This window comes from Salvelinus namaycush, chromosome 28 (genome assembly GCF_016432855.1).
Source record: "Salvelinus namaycush isolate Seneca chromosome 28, SaNama_1.0, whole genome shotgun sequence".
Lineage (NCBI taxonomy): Eukaryota > Metazoa > Chordata > Actinopteri > Salmoniformes > Salmonidae > Salvelinus > Salvelinus namaycush.
Genome location: NC_052334.1, coordinates 28,384,099 through 28,404,353, shown reverse-complemented (window position 1 = coordinate 28,404,353; position 20,255 = coordinate 28,384,099). Strand labels below are relative to the sequence as shown.

At 40.4% G+C, this 20,255-nt stretch overlaps 1 protein-coding gene across 1 annotated transcript; it reads right to left on the bottom strand.

The window, feature by feature from the left end:
* Positions 1-1,460: 1,460 nt before the first annotated feature.
* Positions 1,461-20,218, bottom strand: LOC120023401 (signal recognition particle 14 kDa protein). The gene is made up of 5 exons (XM_038967416.1): positions 20,111-20,218; positions 19,615-19,687; positions 6,869-6,981; positions 2,991-3,023; positions 1,461-2,815 (listed from the first exon to the last, which is right to left on the bottom strand). Exons 1-5 carry the CDS (start codon positions 20,132-20,134, stop codon positions 2,726-2,728), a joined length of 333 nt encoding a protein of 110 aa, XP_038823344.1. The 5' UTR covers positions 20,135-20,218; the 3' UTR covers positions 1,461-2,725.
* Between the last annotated feature and the right edge of the window lie 37 nt (positions 20,219-20,255).

The window sequence follows — 20,255 nt, the reverse complement described above, 5'->3', positions numbered from 1 at the left end:
TGCCTTTAAACAGCTTGGAAAATTCCAGAAAATGTCATGGCTTTAGAAGATTCTGATAGGCTAATTGACATCATTTGAGTCAATTGGAGGTGTACCTGTGGATGTATTTCAAGGCCTACCTTCAAACTCATTGCCTCTTTGCTTGACATCATGGAAAAATCAAAAGAAATCAGCCAAGACTTCAGGAAAAAAATTGTAGACCTCCACAAGTCTGGTTCATCCTTGGGAGCAATTTCCAAATGCCTGAAGGTACCACGTTCATCTGTACAAACAATAGTACGCAAGTATAAACACCATGGGACCACGCAGCCGTCATACCGCTCAGGAAGGAGATGCGTTCTGTCTCCTAGAGATGAACGTACTTGTGAGAAAAATGCAAATCAATCCCAGAACAACAGCAAAGGACCTTGTGAAGATGCTGGAGGAAACGGGTACAAAAGTATCTATATCCACAGTAAAACGAGTCCTATATTGACATAACCTGAAAGGCCCCTCAGAAAGGAAGAAGCCACTGCTCCAAAACCGCCATAAAAAAAGCCAGACTACGATTTAAAACTGCACATTTAGACAAAGATGGTACTTTTTGGAGAAATGTCCTCTGGTCTGATGAAACAAAAATAGAACTGTTTGGCCATAATGACTCTCTTTATGATTGGAGGAAAAAGGGGGAGGCTTGCAAGCCGAAGAACACCATCCCAACTGTGAAGCACGGGGGTGGCAGCATCATGTTGTGAGGGTGCTTTGCTGCAGGAGGGACTGGTGCACTTCACAAAATAGATGGCTTCATGAGGAAGGAAAATATGTGGATATATTGAAGCAACATCTCAAGACATCAGTCAGGAAGTTAAAGCTTGGTTGCAAATGGGTCTTCCAAATGAACAATGACCCCAAGCATACTTCCAAAGTTGTGGCAAAATGGCTTAAGGACAACAAAGTCAAGGTACTGGAGTGGCCATCACAAAGCCCTGACCTCAATTCTATAAAAAATTTGTGGGCAGAACTGAAAAAGTGTGTGTGAGCAAGGAGGCCTACAAACCTGACTCAGTTACACCAGCTCTGTCAGGAGGAATGGGCCAAAATTCACCCAACTTATTGTGGGAAGCTTGTGGAAGGCTACCCGAAACGTTTGACCCAAGTTAAACAATTTAAAGGCAATGCTACCAAATACTAATTGTGTGTGTAAACTTCTGACCCACTGGGAATGTGATGAAATAAATAAAAGCTGAAATAAATAATTCTCTATTATTCTGACATTTCACATTCTTAAAATAAAGTGGTGATCCTAACTGACCTAAGACAGGGAATTTTTACTAGGATTAAATGTCAGGAATTGTGAAAAACTGAGTTTAAATGTATTTGGCTAAGGTGTATGTAAACTTCCGACTTCAACTGTAGCTCATATTATTAGGCATAGTGTTATCAGACTACAATGTAAAGTTAAACGGCGTATTCCTTATTTCAACAAACCGCTGCCAGATTGTTATTTATTCCAACAAAGCACTTATTTCTCCTTTTACAGTAACAATTTGTATTCCTCATCAATGACATTGTGATAAACGATGACATGACATCATTCATCTGACATTTGTGTTAAAAGCTGCAGCTGTTTGTCATTCACTGGAAAGTAATTATAATCCTTAATGATAATTATCATGGTTAGGTTTACACCCAGTAAGGAAAACCAAGCCTGTTGATTAAAAACTAAATTTATCAAGTACAAGGTTCTCTCTGTATCCATAAATCAAATATGCCTTTCAGCCACCAGCAAATATACTATATTATTCAGAAGTTTCTTAATACTTTTTCCCTCACTCAATCTTCCATCACATGGCAAATACATCCTACAAATTAAGAGGCTGCAGCTTTTCTGCATTTGAATTGATAATACAACATAACAGTACACACTTCAAAAGTACAATAGAGGCCTTACAATGTGTCAGCTAACTTTTGGATCCTCTCTTTACAGATTAGCTAACTATGAATTTACCACCTTCATTAAGTAGACACATGAGTGACAAAGAACTAATTGGACCAATAAGGAACTCACCCATTTAATAATTTCTTCTTAAGTAAAAACATAAACAATTCTGTATCTCACTTTCCACCATAAAATATAATAATCTAACATTTCCGAATGGCAAAAAAAACATTCAGCCCCAACCCTAACAAATGCATGTGGCAGCTTCACTCATAGTTAGTATATAGTTATACATTTAATCATCTATCCATAAATGGTTAAGACAAGGTCCAGTTGGAAAGTAAATCAGCACTTTAGTGAACATGTAATCAAATTGATGCATGCAAACCGAACTGACTAAATAGATAGTAGTTAAAATGAAAACGATTTGAAAGGCATTTTATCAACGCGCTCCATCCTTTCCGTGACTACATAAACGATGCAGCTCTGTGTAATTTGGATCCAGACCAGAGATGTTGACATGGGGGTGGGGGGGTTGATCTAAAAAGGCAGCTCACTTATTGTATCCTCTCTGAGTGTTAAACTCCTCAGCTTTCCCTTCATCCCTATAGACCGATGCCATACACTGGCCAGGGATGAGACACTGCTGTGTAAACAATGGCATGATGTCAAAGCAGTCCCCAGGTGGAAGATTGTGGGCCGCAGCCAGCAGCAGGAAGGATGGGGGTAGAGATGATAGTTGGAGCGCCTTGGAGGTGGTACAGGCCAGTCTGGGTTCCCCCAGTATGCTATGAAAGAGTCTGTTGCTCATTGGGTGGCTTTGGTTTTCTTGCTTTTGCTTTTCTTGTCTTTCTTCTTAAGGCCATCCATATGTGCTCTCAGGAGGTTAGAGTATGCCTGACAAGTTGAAAAGAGAGAAAGCAGACAAGAGGAGTTTGTCAAAAGGAACGTGTTTAAATGATTGGCTAAATCATTTTTAGCATTTCATAGATCTAGTCAAACAAGACAATGTGCATTCAGTGCTCCAGGGACGCATTTGTTACAAAAACCATACCACAAAGTCAGTACCTACCATCTGGAACTTGATTACTTCTTTGGTGCTAACCTGGAGATAAAAGGAAAACTTTGATTAGCACTACTGTCTGCAAGGTATAGCAAATCATATGGATTTATTTCAACAGCTAAGTTAGAGTTCAACATCATAGTACCCTCAAAGCTAATCACTAAGCTAAGGATCCTGGGACGAAACACCTCCCTCTGCAACTGGATCCTGGACTTCCTGACGGGCCGCCCCCAGGTGGTAAGGGTAAGCAGCAACACATCTGCCACGCTGATCTTCAATACTGGAGATCCCCAGGGGTGCGTGCTCAGTCCCCTCCTGTACTCCCTGTTCACCCACGACTGCATGGCCAGGCACGACTCCAACACCATCATTAAGTTTGCAGATGACACAACAGTGGCTGCCTGCCATCCAGGACCTCTACACCAGGCGGTGTCAAAGGAAGGCCCTCCAGCCATAAGACTCCTGAACAGGTAGTCAAATGGCTACCCGGACTATTTGCATTGTGTGCCCCCCCCAACCCCTCTTTTTACGCTGCTGCTACTCTCTGTTTATCATATATGCATAGTCACTTTAACTATACATTCATGTACATACTACCTAAAATTGGTCCGACCAACCAGTGCTCCCGCACATTGGCTAACCGGGCTATCTGCATTGTGTCCCACCCACCAACCCCCTCTTTTACGCTACTGCTACTCTCTGTTCATCATATATGCATAGTCACTTTAACCATATCTACATGTACATACTACCTCAATCAGCCTGACTAACCAGTGTCTGTATGTAGCCTTGCTACTGTATATAGCCTGTCTTTTTACTGTTGTTTTATTTCTTTACCTACCTATTGTTCACCTAATACCTTTTTTGCACTATTGGTTAGAGCAGTGGTTCTTAACCTGGGTTCGATCGAACCCCAGGGATTCGGTGAGTCAGTCTCAGGGGTTCGGCGGAGGTCAAGACACACATCCGACTCATATGATTCGTGATGACACGCCCCGCTTGGCCATCATTGGCTGCAGGTGATCACGCTACATCGCTTGGCCTATCTGTGCTGCAGGGAATTTGGTGCGCTCAGTAGTCGACTTGTGACTGTCGTGATGGTAAGTCTTGTGATTTCTTTCTTAATATTTTAATCCCTTCATACTTACTATGTCGAGAGAAAAAAAAGAAAGTGGTCGGACGAATATGTACAATATGGATTCACATGTATAACGGAACGTGATGGGAGTCAGCGTCCTAACTGCACGATTTGCAATGCCAAGTTGAGCAATTCTAGTCTAGCACCGGCAAAACTAAGAGAACACTTCCTTAAGCTGCATGGAGATGGAAAATACAAGAACACAACGCTCGCTGAATTCAAGGTGAAGAGAGCCAGATTCGATGAAAAGGCTACTCTGCCTGTTCTCGGCTTTGTACCCATCAACAAACCGATCCTCACAGCATCGTACGAAGTTGCTTACCTGATCGCAAAGCAGGGCAAACCACACACCATTGGTGAAACACTCATAAAACCAGCTGTGTTGAAGATGGCGAATATCATGCTGGGAAAAGAGGCTGAAGTTAAATTATCCCAAATTCCTCTTTCAAATGACACCATCAGCGACAGAATAGAGGACATGAGGAAAGACATCTTGGCTCAAGTAGTTGCAGATCTGATTTCAAGCCCGGCAAAATTCAGCCTTCAACTCGACGAGCCCACAGACGTTTCCAAACTAAGCCAGCTTGCTGTATTCGTGCGCTATGTGAAAGATGACGTGATAAAGGAAGATTTTTTATTTTGTAAGCCTCTTACAACAACAACTAAGGCAGCCGATGTGAAGAAACTTGTGGATGACTTCTTCAAAGACAACAATCTTTCGTGGGATATGGTTTCTGCAGTTTGTTCGGACGGAGCTCCAGTCATGCTGGGAAGAAAGTCTGGTTTTGGTGCGCTAGTGAAAGCCGATGCACCACACATCATTGTTACGCATTGTATTCTGCACAGGCATGCGTTTGCAACAAAAACCTTGCCTCCAAAACTGGCAGAAGTATTAAAAATTGTAGTGGAATGCGTGAACTATGTGCGAACTAGTGCTCTGAGGCACCGCATCTTCAGTGAGCTGTGTAAAGAAATGGGCTCTGAATTCGAGGTACTTCTGTACCATTCTAACGTTCGGTGGTTATCCCGGGGACAGGTGCTGAATCGTGTTTTTGCCGTGCGTGTGGAATTAGCCCTGTTTTTGCAAGAGCACCAACATTGTCATGCAGATTGCTTCAAAAATTCTGAGTTCATTCTCATTTTAGCGTACATGGCTGATATCGTCGCAGCTCTCAATCATCTCAATCAAAAGATGCAGGGCGGTGGAGTCAACATCATCGAAGCGGAGGAAAACCTGAAGGCTTTTCAAAAAAAGCTACCGTTATGGAAACGACGAACAGAGAACGATAACTTCGCAAACTTTCCCCTGCTGGACGACTGTGTGAGTAAGATCGAAGATGTATCTGGAATCGGAGACATTTCTGTACCCGCGGAACTGAAGCAAGCAATTGCCACGCACTTAGATGAGCTTGCAAAGTCTCTCAACAGATACTTCCCTACAAGAGAGTCATATCCAGCATGGGTGAGACAGCCGTTCACGTTTAGTGTTGAGACAACAGATGTCAATGATGAATACCTTGATGAAATCATTGAAATTCAGCAGAGCCAGGTTCAACAGCAACTCTTCAGAGCAACAACGCTTTCAACGTTTTGGTGTCAACAAATGGTAACGTACCCTGTTATTGCTAAGAAAGCTCTGGAGATTTTCATACCGTTTGTTACAACACATCTTTGCGAGCAATCCTTTGAGGATGCTGGACATAAAAACGAAGAAAAGGAACAGACTTTGTTGCGAAAATGACATGAGAGTGGCACTTGCCAAGGTGAAGCCGCGCATTTCTGAACTGGTCTCTGAAAGGCAACAGCAGAAGTCACACTGATTTGCAGTAAATATTCATTATTATGTTTTTGTGTGAAAATCATGTTTTGATGATTTTGTTCTTTGAACACACGGTGTTGATGTTGATGCACGGGTTAATTTTGTGCACCAGTAAAATATATACCTATGTTTTGAATTTGAAAAAAAATCACATTTTATTTTTCCAATTAAGAAGGGTTTGGTGAATTCGCATATGAAACTGGTGGGGTTCAGTACCTCCAACAATGGTAAGAACCACTGGGTTAGAGCCTGTAAGTAAGCATTTCACTGTAAGGTCTACAACGGTTATATTCGGCGCACGTGAAAAATAAACTTTGATTTGATGTCAGAACACCCAAGATCAATTGACAACATCGGATTACTAAGTAGACAGAATAGATTCCGACCCTACGCTTGCTTACAGCTGCACTGGGGTCGAATAGGCTTCCTGTTTACATTAAGCCACCGCAGATCCGGCTCGGAAATCGCACCTCAACCCAGGGATGTGAAATTGCGTTGCGCTCAGAAATGTTAAGTTTTTGAGTAAAGTGCTAGTTTAATTAAACTGCTGTTTTCATCCTCATGCTAGCTAGCAGTAGCCACAGCAACCATTATGGAATGGCACGTCGCTTCGAACAACAAAGGAGCTGATTGGCTGACACTGCCATTACAAAATGGCTGTGGCTTATGCAACCATGCATGAGGACGAAAAGGGCAGTTTCCTGAAAAACAAGCAATCTCGCACCGGTTCCGCAGTGTCTTAATCGAAACAGGAAGTCTGTCCGACCCCAGTGCAGCTGTACGCAAGCGTGAAGTCGGAATCTAGTCTGGCTAAATACTAAGTAGAGATGTATGGACTAATTGCCTGACTAGGTAAGAAAAATATTTTATTCTAAATATCAACCAAACCATCATAAATCACTTCATTGCCACATGATGTTGTAGACTTACCACTGTGCTGATTTTCTTCTTGCCGTCTGACGCTCTGAGTAGACACTTGTTGTCTGCTGGTTCATAACTTTCTTGTTGGCCTTTTCTGGGGACTGGTTTGGTTCTCCCGTCATCTGTAAAGTTCGTGACAACAAACTACAGGTCAACAGGATTACTCACTGTAGTTGGACTGATCCGACAGCCTTAGATTCAATAACCCTGAAGCAACTACCAGCAGATAAAGTCACAAAAAAATGGAAAATCACAGAAAAATATTACACAATTAAAACATTTGCGCTGAGAAAAGCACAGCTTTCCCATAGAATTGTATTTTATATTTTGGGACAAAGTAGCGCCTCTATTTACTTAAATAACAACTCATGTCACTCAATTCAGTGCTTCCTAGGTCCATGTATCAAACAGTTACTTCAGTTATATTAAAACCAGTAAATTCTGGAGTTCCCAACAGATTAGACCCATACATTTTATAAAATTGAAACAATAATTAAACTCAAGGGCAACAGAATGGCAAAAGTATTTCCAGATTTGATACATATTCATCAGTTTTTATTTTTTTATTTTTTTAAATAGACACTTAAAATACAAGAACATTTCTCAGTATAATACAATACGCAAAAAAACAAGATGTAGATTTATCAATAATGGCTGTTGATGCAAAAAATGCTTTTGACCGTCTTCGGAAGCATTTAACTTCCCAGCTGAAATAATATATAAATTAAAATATATAAATATCCTAAAGCAAAACTACAGCACATACCCCATAATGACAAAGCGAATACAGGTTTAGAATTTTAGGAAATTTATAAAAAAATAAAAAAAATACTTATTTACTTAAGTATTCAGACCCTGTTGAAACCAAGATTGAACTCTTTGGCCTGACTGCCAAGCGTCACATCTGGAAGAAACCTGGCACCATTCCTAAGGTGAAGCATGGTGGTGGCAGCATCATGCTGTGGGGATGTTTTTCAGCGGCAGTGACTGGGATCAAGGGAAAGATGAACAGAGCAAAGTACAGAGAGAGATCCTTCGTGAAAAGAGCGCTCAGGACCTCAGACTGGGGCGAAGGTTCACCTTCCAATAGGACAACGACCCTAACCACACAGCTAAGACAATGCAGGAGTGGCTTCGGGGACGAGTCTTTGAATGTCCTTGAGTGGCCCAGCCAGAGCTTGGACTTGAACCCGATCTAACATCTCTGGAGAGACCTGAAAATAGCTATGCAGCGATGCTCCCCCATCCAACCTGACAGCGCTTGAGAGGATCTGCAGAGAAGAATGGGAGAAACTCCCAAAATATAGGTGTGTCAAGCTTGTAGCGTCATACCTAGGTTGCAAAGGGTCGGAAACTTTCCATGGGAAGTTAAGCAAAATTCCCCAAATTCCAGGGCTTAAATTCATTTAAAAATGTGCTCATAACAGTGAACAGTAAAGGCAATTCTAGGTCTTGTGCCATATTTTGGTTAAACTATCCCCTATTCAATGGAATTGCAACCCTCTGCATGCACAATGCATTCTTCCATCACATGTGCAGTGCACACTTCCATCACATGTTCAGCTGATTCTCAAGATCTTGCACACTAATGAGATGCTATTGAGCCAACACTACTACACAGTCTGAACCAAGGACTACATGCTTCCTGGTAAGTTTTGAGGAGTTTTAATTCACCTGTTTCCATACATGTTTCATTTTAAAACATGTATCTTACAAAGGAGTTGTTTAACTTCACTAGGGTAGGGGGCAGCATTGGGAACGTTGGATGAAAAGCGTGCCCAAGTTAAACTGCCTGCTACTCAGCCATAAAAGCTAGAATATGCATATAATTAGTAGATTTGGATAGAAAACACTCTGCAGTTTCTAAAACTGTTTGAATGATGTCTGTGAATATAATAGAACTCATATGGCAGGCAAAAATCTGAGAAAAAAATCCAACCAGGAAACTAATTTCCTATCGAATACACAGTGTCTATGGGGTCATATTGCACTTCCTACGGCTTCCACTAGATGTCAACAGTCTTTAGAACCTTGTTTGAGGCTTCTACTGTGAAGTGGGGGCGAATGAGAGGGGATTGAGTCAGAGGTCTGCCAAAGGCATGAGCTGACCACGCGCGTTCACGTGATAGTTAGCTTGCGCTCCATTGCAATTCTACAGACAAAGGAATTCTCAAGTTGGAACATTATTGAAGATTTGTTGAAAACATCCTAAAGATTGATTCTATACATCGTTTGACATGTTTCTACGGACTGTAACGGAACTTTTTGACTTTGTCTGCATCTAGTGATTGCGCCTCATGAATTTTGATTACTGGGCTAAACGCGCGAACAAAAAGGAAGTTTTTGGACATAAATGATGGACATTATCGAACAAAACAAACATTTATTGTGGAACTGGGATTCCTGGGAGTGCATTCTGATGAAGATCAAAGGTAAGTGAATATTTATAATACTATTTATGACTTCTGTTGACTACACAACATGGCGGATATCTGTTTGGGTTGTTTGGGCTCTGAGTGCTGTACTCAGATTATTACACGGTGTGCTTTTTCCGTAAAGTTTTTATGAAATCTGACACAGCGGTTGCATTAAGGAGAAGTGGATCTAAAATTCCATGCATAACAGTTGTACAGTGGGGCAAAAAAGTATTTAGTCAGACACCAATTGTGCAAGTTCTCCCACTTAAAAAGATGAGAGGCCTGTAATTTTCATCATGGGTACACTAACTATGACAGACAAAATGAGAAAAAAAATCCAGAAAATCACATTGTAGGATTTTTAATGAATTTATTTGCAAATGGTGGAAAATAAGTATTTGGTCAATACTTTTTTATATACCCTTTGTTGGCAATGACAGAGGTCAAACGTTTTCTGTAAGTCTTCACAAGGTTTTCACACACTGTTGCTGGTATTTTGGCCCATTCCTCCATGCAGATCTCCTCTAGAGCAGTGATGTTTTGGGGCTGTTGTTGGGCAACACGGACTTTCAACTCCCTCCAAAGATTTTCTATGGGGTTGAGATCTGGAGACTGGCTAGGCCACTCCAGGACCTTGAAATGCTTCTTACGAAGCCACTCCTTCGTTGCCCGGGCGGTGTGTTTGGGATCATTGTCATGCTGAAAGACCCAGCCACGTTTCATCTTCAATGCCCTTGCTGATGGAAGGAGGTTTTCACTCAAAATCTCACGATACATGGCCCCATTCATTCTTTCCTTTACACGGATCAGTCGTCCTGGTCCCTTTGCAGAAAAACAGCCCCAAAGCATGATGTTTCCACCCCCATGCTTCACAGTAGGTATGGTGTTCTTTGGATGCAACTCAGCATTCTTTGTCCTCCAAACACGACGAGTTGAGTTTTTACCAAAAAGTTCAATTTTGGTTTCATCTGACCATATGACATTCTCCCAATCTTCTTCTGGATCATCCAAATGCTCTCTAGCAAACTTCAGATGGGCCTGGACATGTACTGTCTTAAGCATGGGGACACATCTTGCACTGCAGGATTTGAGTCCCTGGCGGCGTAGTGTGTTACTGATGGTAGGCTTTGTTACTTTGGTCCCAGCTCTCTGCAGGTCATTCACTAGGTCCCCCCGTGTGGTTCTGGGATTTTTGCTCACCGTTCTTGTGATCATTTTGACCCCACGGGGTGAGATCTTGCGTGGAGCCCCAGATCGAGGGAGATTATCAGTGGTCTTGTATGTCTTCCATTTCCTAATAATTGCTCCCACTGTTGATTTCTTCAAACCAAGCTGCTTACCTATTCCAGATGCAGTCTTCCCAGCCTGGTGCAGGTCTACAATTCTGTTTCTGGTGTCCTTTGACAGCTCTTTGGTCTTGGCCATAGTGGAGTTTGGAGTGTGACTGTTTGAGGTTGTGGACAGGTGTCTTTTATACTGATAACAAGTTCAAACAGGTGCCATTAATACAGGTAACGAGTGGAGGACAGAGGAGCCTCAACCTTTTTTCAATAGGGGGGCGCTATTTTCACTTTGTAAAAAATCGTTCCCAAATTAAACTGCCTCGTACTCAATTCTTGCTCGTACAATATGCATATTATTATTAATATTGGATAGAAAACACTTTCTAGTTTCTAAAACCGTTTGAATTATATCTGTGAGTAAAACAGAACTCATTTTGCAGCAAACTTCCTGTCAGGAAGTGAAAAATCTGAAATCGGAGCTCTGTTCCAGGGCCATCCTATTAATTTGCCTTAAATCTATGGATCTACATGCACTGCATACACCTTCCACTAGATTTCAATAGGCAGTGAGAGGTGGAATGGGGTGTATAGCTTGATCTGAGGTCAAATGAGAGCTCTTGGAATGACATGACCCCAAGTTTCCTTTGTTCAGCAAGGCGCGGGAAGGACCCCTGGATTGCGTTCTGAAAAGCTTTCGGTAAAGACGTTAGATATCTCCAGCTCTGATTTTATTTGATATATGTGTTAAAAACATCATAAAGTAGTTATTTTAAACCGAGTTATATCAGTTTATTGCGATTTTCGGCATTTTTATTTCTTTGCGTTATGGTGAAGTTGGACACTCCTGCGCCACATGGCTAGCTTTGGTTGCTAATTCGACAGGTGAAGAGGACATTCTACAACCAAACAACGATTATTCTGGACAAAGGACAACTTGTACAACATTCTAATGGAAGCTCATCAAAAATAGGAACCATTTATGATGTTATTTTGTATTTCTGTCGAAAATGTGTAGTCGTATTTTCCGCCCTGATTTTGGGCGCTGTCTCGCTATAACGTAAGCTGTATGTCGTACTAAAGTTATTTTTTTAAATCTAACACAGCGGTTGCATTAAGAACTAGTGTATCTTTCATTTGCTGTCCAACATGTATTTTTTAGTAAAGTTTATGATTAGTTATTTGATTAGATTAGGTGCCTCAAGATTTCTCCGGACAATTTTTGTGCATTTTGACTACGTATTCACATTGTAAAACCACGATTTGTACCGCTAAATATGCACATTTTCGAACAAACCATATACGTATTGTGTAATATGATGTTATAGGACTGTCATCTGATGAAGATTGTGAAGGTTAGTGAATAAATGTATATCTTTTGCTGTTTTTTTCGCTATCGCTACCGTTGCGTTGAATGAATGCGGTTGTGTTGTTGGCTATTGTAGTAAGCTAATATAATGCTATATTGTGTTTTCGCTGTAAAACACTTAAAAAATCTGAAATATTGTCTGGATTCAAAATATCTTTGTCTTTCATTTGCTGTACACCATGTATTTTTCATAAATGTTTTATGATGAGTATTTAGGTATTTCACGTTGGTCTCTGTAGTTATTCTAGCTGCTTTGGTGAGATTTGTGATGGTGGCTGCAATGTAAAACTATGATTTATACCTGAAATATGCAAATTTTTCAAACAAAACATATGCTATATAATAAATCTGTTATAAGACTGTCATCTGATGAAGTTGTTTCTTGGTTAGTGACTATTTATATCTTTATTTGGTCGAATTTGTGATAGCTACCTATGCGATAAAAAAATTGTGAAAATATGCGGTTGAGTCTTTTGCTATCGTGGTTAGCTAATAGAAATACAGTGTTTTCGCTGTAAAACTTTAAAAAAATCGGAAATGATGGCTGGATTCACAAGATGTTTATCTTTCATTTGGTGTCTTGGACTTGTGATTTCATGAAAATTATATTATATGATATCCCTGTCGCGTTAGGCTAGGCTATGCTAGTCAGCTTTTTTGATGGGGGGGGGATCCCAGATCCGGGTTTGTGACTCGTGAGAATTTAAACCTTTTGTCAATAGGGGGGCGCCATTTCGACTTTGTAAAAATTCGTTCCCAAATTAAACTGCCTCTTACTCAATTATTGCTTGTACAATATGCATATTATTATTACTATTGGATAGAAAACACTCTCTAGTTTCTAAAACCGTTTGAATTATTTCTCTGAGTGAAACAGAACTCATTCTGCAGCACATTTCCTGTCAGGAAGTGAGATTTCTGAAATCGAGGTCCCTGTTCTAGGGTCAGTTTATAAGTCCCCATGTAAGCTATGGGGCTACATGCACTGCATACGCCTTCCTCTAGATGTCAGTAAGCGGTGAGAATTTGAATGGAGTGGATTGCACCATCTCGGGCACTATAAAAGTTCATGGAACGGAAGTACCGTTCTTTTCAACGGGGCGCCTGGCGCAAGAGGGACATCACAATGGCGTCCTGCAAAAGCTTTCGTTTTAGCAGTTCTATATCTCCGGTCATGTTTTTATTCGTTATAGGTGTTAAAGACATCATAAGGTAGTTAATTTAAACCGACTTATAGCAGTTTATATCAGTTTATTGCGATTTTCTGGGATTTCTTTGTGACGCGCTATCACGAGTTGGACACCTCTCCAGTGGATGGCTATCGTTAGCTGCTATTTCTACAGGAGAAGAGGACATCTTTCAACCAAAAGACGATTGTTCTGGAGAAAGGACACCATGCCCAAGATTCTGATGGAAGCTCAGCAAATAGTAAGCAGTCTTTATGCTGTTAATTCGTATTTATGTTGACAAATGTCAAATAATAATTCCGCCATGAATTTCGGTGCGGTCTCGCTTTAGCGCACGCTGTATTGCGCAGTAACGTTAATTTTAAAAATCTAACACAGCGGTTGCATTAAGAACTAATGTATCTTTCATTTGCTGTCCAACCTGTATTTTTTTAGTCAAGTTTATGATTACTTATCGATTAGAATAGGTGCCTCTCCAAGATGGCGCCGGACAGATTGCTTGAAGTTTTGGCCACTAATCACATTGTATAACCACGATTTGTGCCGCTAAATATGCACATTTTCGAACAAACCCTATATGCATTGTGTAATATGATGTTACAGGACTGTCATCTGATGAAGAATATCAAGGTTAGTCAAATTATATATCTTTTGCCTGTTTGTTACGATCGCTAACCTTTGCTGCTGGTAAATGGTGTTGTGTTTCTGGCTATTGTGGTAAGCTAATATAATGCTATATTGTGTTTTCGCTGTAAAACACTTAGAAAATCTGAAATATTGGCTGGATTCACAAGATCTGTGTCTTTCATTTGCTGTACGCTGTGTATTTTTAAGAAATGTTTTATGATGAGTAATTAGGTAATACACGATGGTCTCTGTAGTTATTCTAGTTGCTTTGGTGAGAGTTGTGATGGTGGCTGCAATGGTAAACTATGATTTATACCTGAAATATGCACATTTTTCTAACAAAACATATGCTATACAATAAATATGTTATCAGACTATCATCTGATGAAGTTGTTTCTTGGTTAGTGGCTATTTATATCTTTATTTGGTCGAATTTGTGATAGCTACTGATGCAGTAAAAAAATGGTGGAGTAAAAAAATTGGTGTCTTTTGCTAACGTGGTTAGCTAATAGATTTACATATTGTGTCTTCCCTGTAAAACATTTTAAAAATCAGAAATGATGGCTGGATTCACAAGATGTGTATCTTTCATCTGGTGTCTTGGACTTGTGATTTAATGATATTTAGATGCTAGTATTTACTTGTGACGCTATGCTAGGCTATGCTAGTCAGCTTTTTTACTGATGGGGGTGCTCCCGGATCCGGGTTTGGGAGGAACTAGAAGTTAAAGAAGTTACAGGTCTGTGAGAGCCAGAAATCTTGCTTGTTTGTAGGTGACCAAATACTTATTTTCCACCATAATTTGCAAATAAATTCATTAAAAATCCTACAATGTGATTTTCTGGATTCTTTTTTCTCATTTTGTCTGTCATAGTTAAAGTGTACCTATGATGAAAATTACAGGCCTCTCTCATCTTTTTAAGTGGGAGAACTTGCACAATTGGTGGCTGACTAAATACTTTTTTGCCCCACTGTAGCCTCGTTATTGTGTTACTTTTTATTATTACTTTTTATTTTAGCCTACTTGGTAAATACTTCCTTCTTCTAGAACTGCACTGTTGGTTAAGGGCTTGTAAGTAAGCATTTCACTGTAAAGTCTACACTTGTATTTGGCACATGTGGCAAATAAAGTTTGATTTGATTTAAAGAGGAACATATTGAAGATATCCATGCTCATCCCCAAAGGATGGAGCTAAGAACATTAACACCTTCTTAGTTAAGAACACTATAACATGGAAGAAAATGAAACAGATTGTACAAAGAACCAATATTACTCCCTAAAAACACAACACTATGGAACAATCCTTGGATAGCTTTTCAGAATTCACTGATAAATTGACTCGCATGGAAAACTAAAGGCATAGAAACCGTAAATGACGTGGTAAAAGTAAATAAATATTTCCATGACAGAATTAAAAAGCAATTTTGGACTGACCAATGTAGACATGATCAAATATACTGTATGCAACTTAAAAGATTTATTTCACATAAGCTTTCAGGTCAAAATTGGGGCATCAGAGCAAAATTGAGGGAATCCTATTTGAATCAGAAAAAATGTATACTATTGGAACCAACAAATAAAAATAACTGATATTGGCACAAGATGTAGGGAGTGTTTGAATATAAAAAACTAAATTACAGTTAACAAAAATGTATGCCTAATCCAGTATAAATTAATGTATCGAATGTATTATACAAGAGACAAAATTCAAATTATACAGCACCATGGCAAAGTCATGTAGTAAGTGTAAAACTAACAATGACTCAATAATTAATGCATTCTGGGAGTGTTATAAAGTCCAAAAGATATGAGCAGAATTAGAAAGCTGGCTGTAGGAAGTTTTACAATGTAAATGTACGTTTAATCCGTCTATCGGCATATTTCAAGACATGGCATATGGGAGTGTGGTGAGATAAACAATATTGTCCAAACCATTGAGTGTCACTTATATTGAAGAAGCTATTACTTAAATACTGGAAGTTAAATGATACTCCAACGTTAAGAGAATGGAAGAATCAAATGCTTTATTATTCAAATTTGAAAAAAAGTCTGGCAACAAACAGAAAAACATAACACAATATAAAGTCATATGCGGTAGTCTTAAAAGTATTAGAAACAACATTGGGTGTGGATACGTTGGGGACATTTGGGTCTGAGCATATGTGATGTTATTCATCTAGGTGGAAAGGTATTACGGCTGTGCCAGACTAAAAAAAATATTGTGTGACCGAAAGTCGCCTGTTCTTTCACCCAATTGATTGGTAGAAATGTTTTACAGTGTATTTTTCCATATATAGACACACCCTATGTTTTTTAATGAAATCAAATATACGCTTGTCTGATGCAGTTTGATGAAATGCACCACAAATGACTCAAGAGGGAGCCAGAGATCAAGATAACCAGAAGCGAAAAACCTTAACCTAACCCCGACTATTCTCCTTCAGGTCCTACTGGCTTTCGCAGCCGTTACTCTCCTGAAGGTGGCGGTAATAGGCTACACGAGGAGTCAGTAACCTTTCTCATGTAGAATGCCAATTTATCTTACAATTTCTACCAACCTGCGTACCAGTTATGGTTTTCTTATGCACATTTTCGTGGAACAGTTTCATTTAATTTATAATAACGTCTTCGTATCTAAAAATCATTGTCATGTGGTTAACCAAAATTCTATCGAAATCTAAATAAAAATGATACAAACCCAAAAAGTAACTTCTATTGCCAAATATGAAAAAAATAGCCTACACAAAGCAACAAATAAAAACATTGCAGCCTGCAGGTAGAAAATATCCTAATAAAAATAAATATTGTCTACCCATGGCCTTTCTGCAACGGACTTGAAACATTGTATCAACTATCAACTTGGGTCCAGCCAGAAGTTCACGCTAGCAAACTTGCAACTTATGAAATATTCTGGGCCATCAGTTTCCTGCGCCAGTGAGCCCTGGAAAGATTTTTCAAATACATTGAGGAACTATTGTTATTCTCAATGTATGTAAAAACAGACTTTGTTTGCTTGCTGTTTGAGGTGAAGAACACATTACTTTGAGAAGCTCCACAGCTCATTAGTGGTGGTGCGTTAAGCCAATCAGAAATACTATCATATCCCCAAATGGGCACATTTATATGCCTACATTTGCCCCCCGGCCAGGTAGCCTACCTCTATGCATAATCAGTTCGAGTCCTTACTCAACATTCACAGTAGCGCTCCAAACAAAGACAATGACTAAATTGACATAACTTGTAAATGTAATGAACCAAAACTTGTTTCGCACAAGTGTAGCATAGGTTGTGCGCTCTTCAAACAACGTTTCCACTCTGACAATGATAATGGTAAAAGACTAGAATAATAATATATTGAATGTATTAACAGAAATTACCATAACCAAACAAAAACTGTAGATTAGAAATTAACGGTAAATATAAGCTATTACTGATTATACACTGCTCAAAAAAATAAAGGGAACACTTAAACAACACAATGTAACTCCAAGTCAATCACACTTCTGTGAAATCAAACTGTCCACTTAGGAAGCAACACTGATTGGCAATACATTTCACATGCAAATGGAATAGACAAAAGGTGGAAATTATAGGCAATTAGCAAGACACCCCCAATAAAGGAGTGGTTCTGCAGGTGGTGACCACAGACCACTTCTCAGTTCCTATGCTTCCTGGTTGATGTTTTGGTCACTTTTGAATGCTGGCGGTGCTTTCACTCTAGTGGTAGCATGAGACGGAGTCTACAAGTGGCTCAGGTAGTGCAGCTCATCCAGGATGGCACATCAATGCGAGCTGTGGCAAGAAGGTTTGCTGTGTCTGTCAGCGTAGTGTCCAGAGCATGGAGGCGCTACCAGGAGACAGGCCAGTACATCAGGAGACGTGGAGGAGGCCGTAGGAGGGCAACAACCCAGCAGCAGGACCGCTATCTCCGCCTTTGTGCAAGGAGGAGCACTGCCAGAGCCCTGCAAAATGACCTCCAGCAGGCCACAAATGTGCATGTGTCTGCTCAAACGGTCAGAAACAGACTCCATGAGGGTGGTATGAGGGCCCGACGTCCACAGGTGGGGGTTGTGCTTACAGCCCAACACCGTGCAGGACGTTTGGCATTTGCCAGAGAACACCAAGAGTGGCAAATTCGCCACTGGCGCTTCACAGATGAAAGCAGGTTCACACGCACGTGACAGACGTGACAGAGTCTGGAGACGCCGTGGAGAATGTTCTGCTGCCTGCAACATCCTCCAGCATGACCGGTTTGGCGGTGGGTCAGTCATGGTGTGGGGTGGCATTTCTTTGGGGGGCCGCACAGCCCTCCATGTGCTCGCCAGAGGTAGCCTGACTGCCATTAGGTACCGAGATGAGATCCTCAGACCCCTTGTGAGACCATATGCTGGTGCGGTTGGCCCTGGGTTCCTCCTAATGCAAGACAATGCTAGACCTCATGTGGCTGGAGTGTGTCAGCAGTTCCTGCAAGAGGAAGGCATTGATTCTATGGACTGGCCCGCCCGTTCCCCAGACCTGAATCCAATTGAGCACATCTGGGACATCGTGTCTCGCTCCATCCACCAACGCCACGTTGCACCACAGACTGTCCAGGAGTTGGCGGATGCTTTAGTCCAGGTCTGGGAGGAGATCCCTCAGGAGACCATCCGCCACCTCATCAGGAGCATGCCCAGGCGTTGTAGGGAGGTCATACAGGCACGTGGAGGCCACACACACTACTGAGCATCATTTTGACTTGTTCTAAGGACATTACATCAAAGTTGGATCAGCCTGTAGTGTGGTTTTCCACTTTAATTTTTGAGTGTGACTCCAAATCCAGACCTCAATGGGTTGATAAATTTGATTTCCATTGATAATTTTTGTGTGATTTTGTTGTCAGCACATTCAACTATGTAAAGAAAAAAGTATTTAATAAGAATATTTCATTCATTCAGATCTAGGATGTGTTATTTTAGTGTTCCCTTTATTTTTTTGAGCAGTGTATATGTAATGGGGAATTGATACACTAACAATCAAGGCAAACAATTCACACAATTAAGTTACGAAATAATGAACGTGCACAAATTGGCAGTAGAGTGCATTCTGGAGTGAGACGTGCATTTTAGCCTCACAGACCTTCTTGGACTGTGCCATCCACTCCGCAATGGATTAAGATTAGTCTCAGCCTCCGCAATGGATTAGTTCACTGAGATGGGCGCGAATCAAACAGGCGTCTCGTGCCATAAAACATATATTTGCTACTGCTCGACTAAAACAAATCTCAGGTCGACCAACAGCCAAACAATAGACCCGTCGACTAATTGGGGTCAGCCCTAAAAATGTATGCATGTTAAATATGCAGAATCGCTACGCCATCTCATGTTTGCTAACATTTAAATAGTTTGCGTGACAAAACAAGCAAGTGTAGTGTAGAGTATCATTTTACTGTCTAAACCGCTCTGAAATATATTTTCCATAACCAAAAATATTGTATTTTCAGCTGTTTAAAGCTGGTGTACAAAACTGAAAGTAAGAGGAAAAACTTTTACTTAACGGGAAGCATAGCACACATAACATATCTACCGTTTCTAAGAGACGTGCGTTCAATGAGAATGATAGTTCTTTAACTCACATTTCTATGTGAATTTGGTGGAGTTGCCCAAAAAGTTACATATTGCTGCTTTAAGTTTATTGTTTGTCTATGCATGTTTGCTTGTAAAAAAAACTGCAAAAAGTAAAATAAAATGTATAAATACATTTAAACTCACTGTAAATGTAAACCTCTGAGGTTGAGCTCAAAAGAGGATATAGGCCTAACATGAACATTTCCTGGAAGAACTGAAGGATAAACTCGGCCACAAAATAAGTCACAGCTGACAAGATCTGAGCACTTACATTTCTTTAACGTGATGGCAACACTGCCTGAGGTCCTGCATTTCTGGAACAGCCGTGTCAGCTCTGTCAAAAACTAGAGGAAAATAATCTGATGTAATTTAGGTTTGTTAACAGTGATAAACTGTAGTGGTAGCTAGTATTAACGTTATGTTAATACTAGCCAGCTGGCTAACGTTAGCTACCTAACTCGCCGACATATGTCCATGTGTGTGTAACGTTAGATATATTTATTCGAACTCACTCTCTACGACCTAGCTATCTTGCTAGCTACTTCTAACTAAAAACGTGTCCAGTATTTCTTATTCTAAAAAGCTGACCACAGAAGCAATCAAAACGAATAGTTAGCAAATGCTAGCTAGTGACTATGGCGGCAGGCAGCCGTGGTTTATTTTCCACTATGCCAATGCACAACACTTATCAAATTAAACCAGTATTCTAATAATGACAGTATCTAGCTAAGATGTACTACATTAGTCGATGGGGCTTTCTATCATACCGAGTCGTTTTCAAGTAGTACCATGATTCCCACTGCAATTCTGTAGCTTCAGCTAGATGGCTAGCCCGTCAGAAGCACACGTACTACAACATGAAACTCTGCTCCGTGACCTTTCAACTTACAAAGTACACGCTGAATAATTTAC

What these genes read in the sequence shown, in the direction of transcription:
- LOC120023401 (XM_038967416.1), bottom strand. Translation starts at nt 20,134, where the DNA reads ATGGTACTACTTGAAAACGACTCG. An exon ending in TACTACTTGAAAACGACTCG is followed by an intron (nt 19,688 to 20,110) that starts GTATGATAGAAA and finishes ATTTTCCTCTAG; the next exon opens with TTTTTGACAGAGCTGACACG. An exon ending in AGAAGAAAATCAGCACAGTG is followed by an intron (nt 3,024 to 6,868) that starts GTAAGTCTACAA and finishes TTTTATCTCCAG; the next exon opens with GTTAGCACCAAAGAAGTAAT.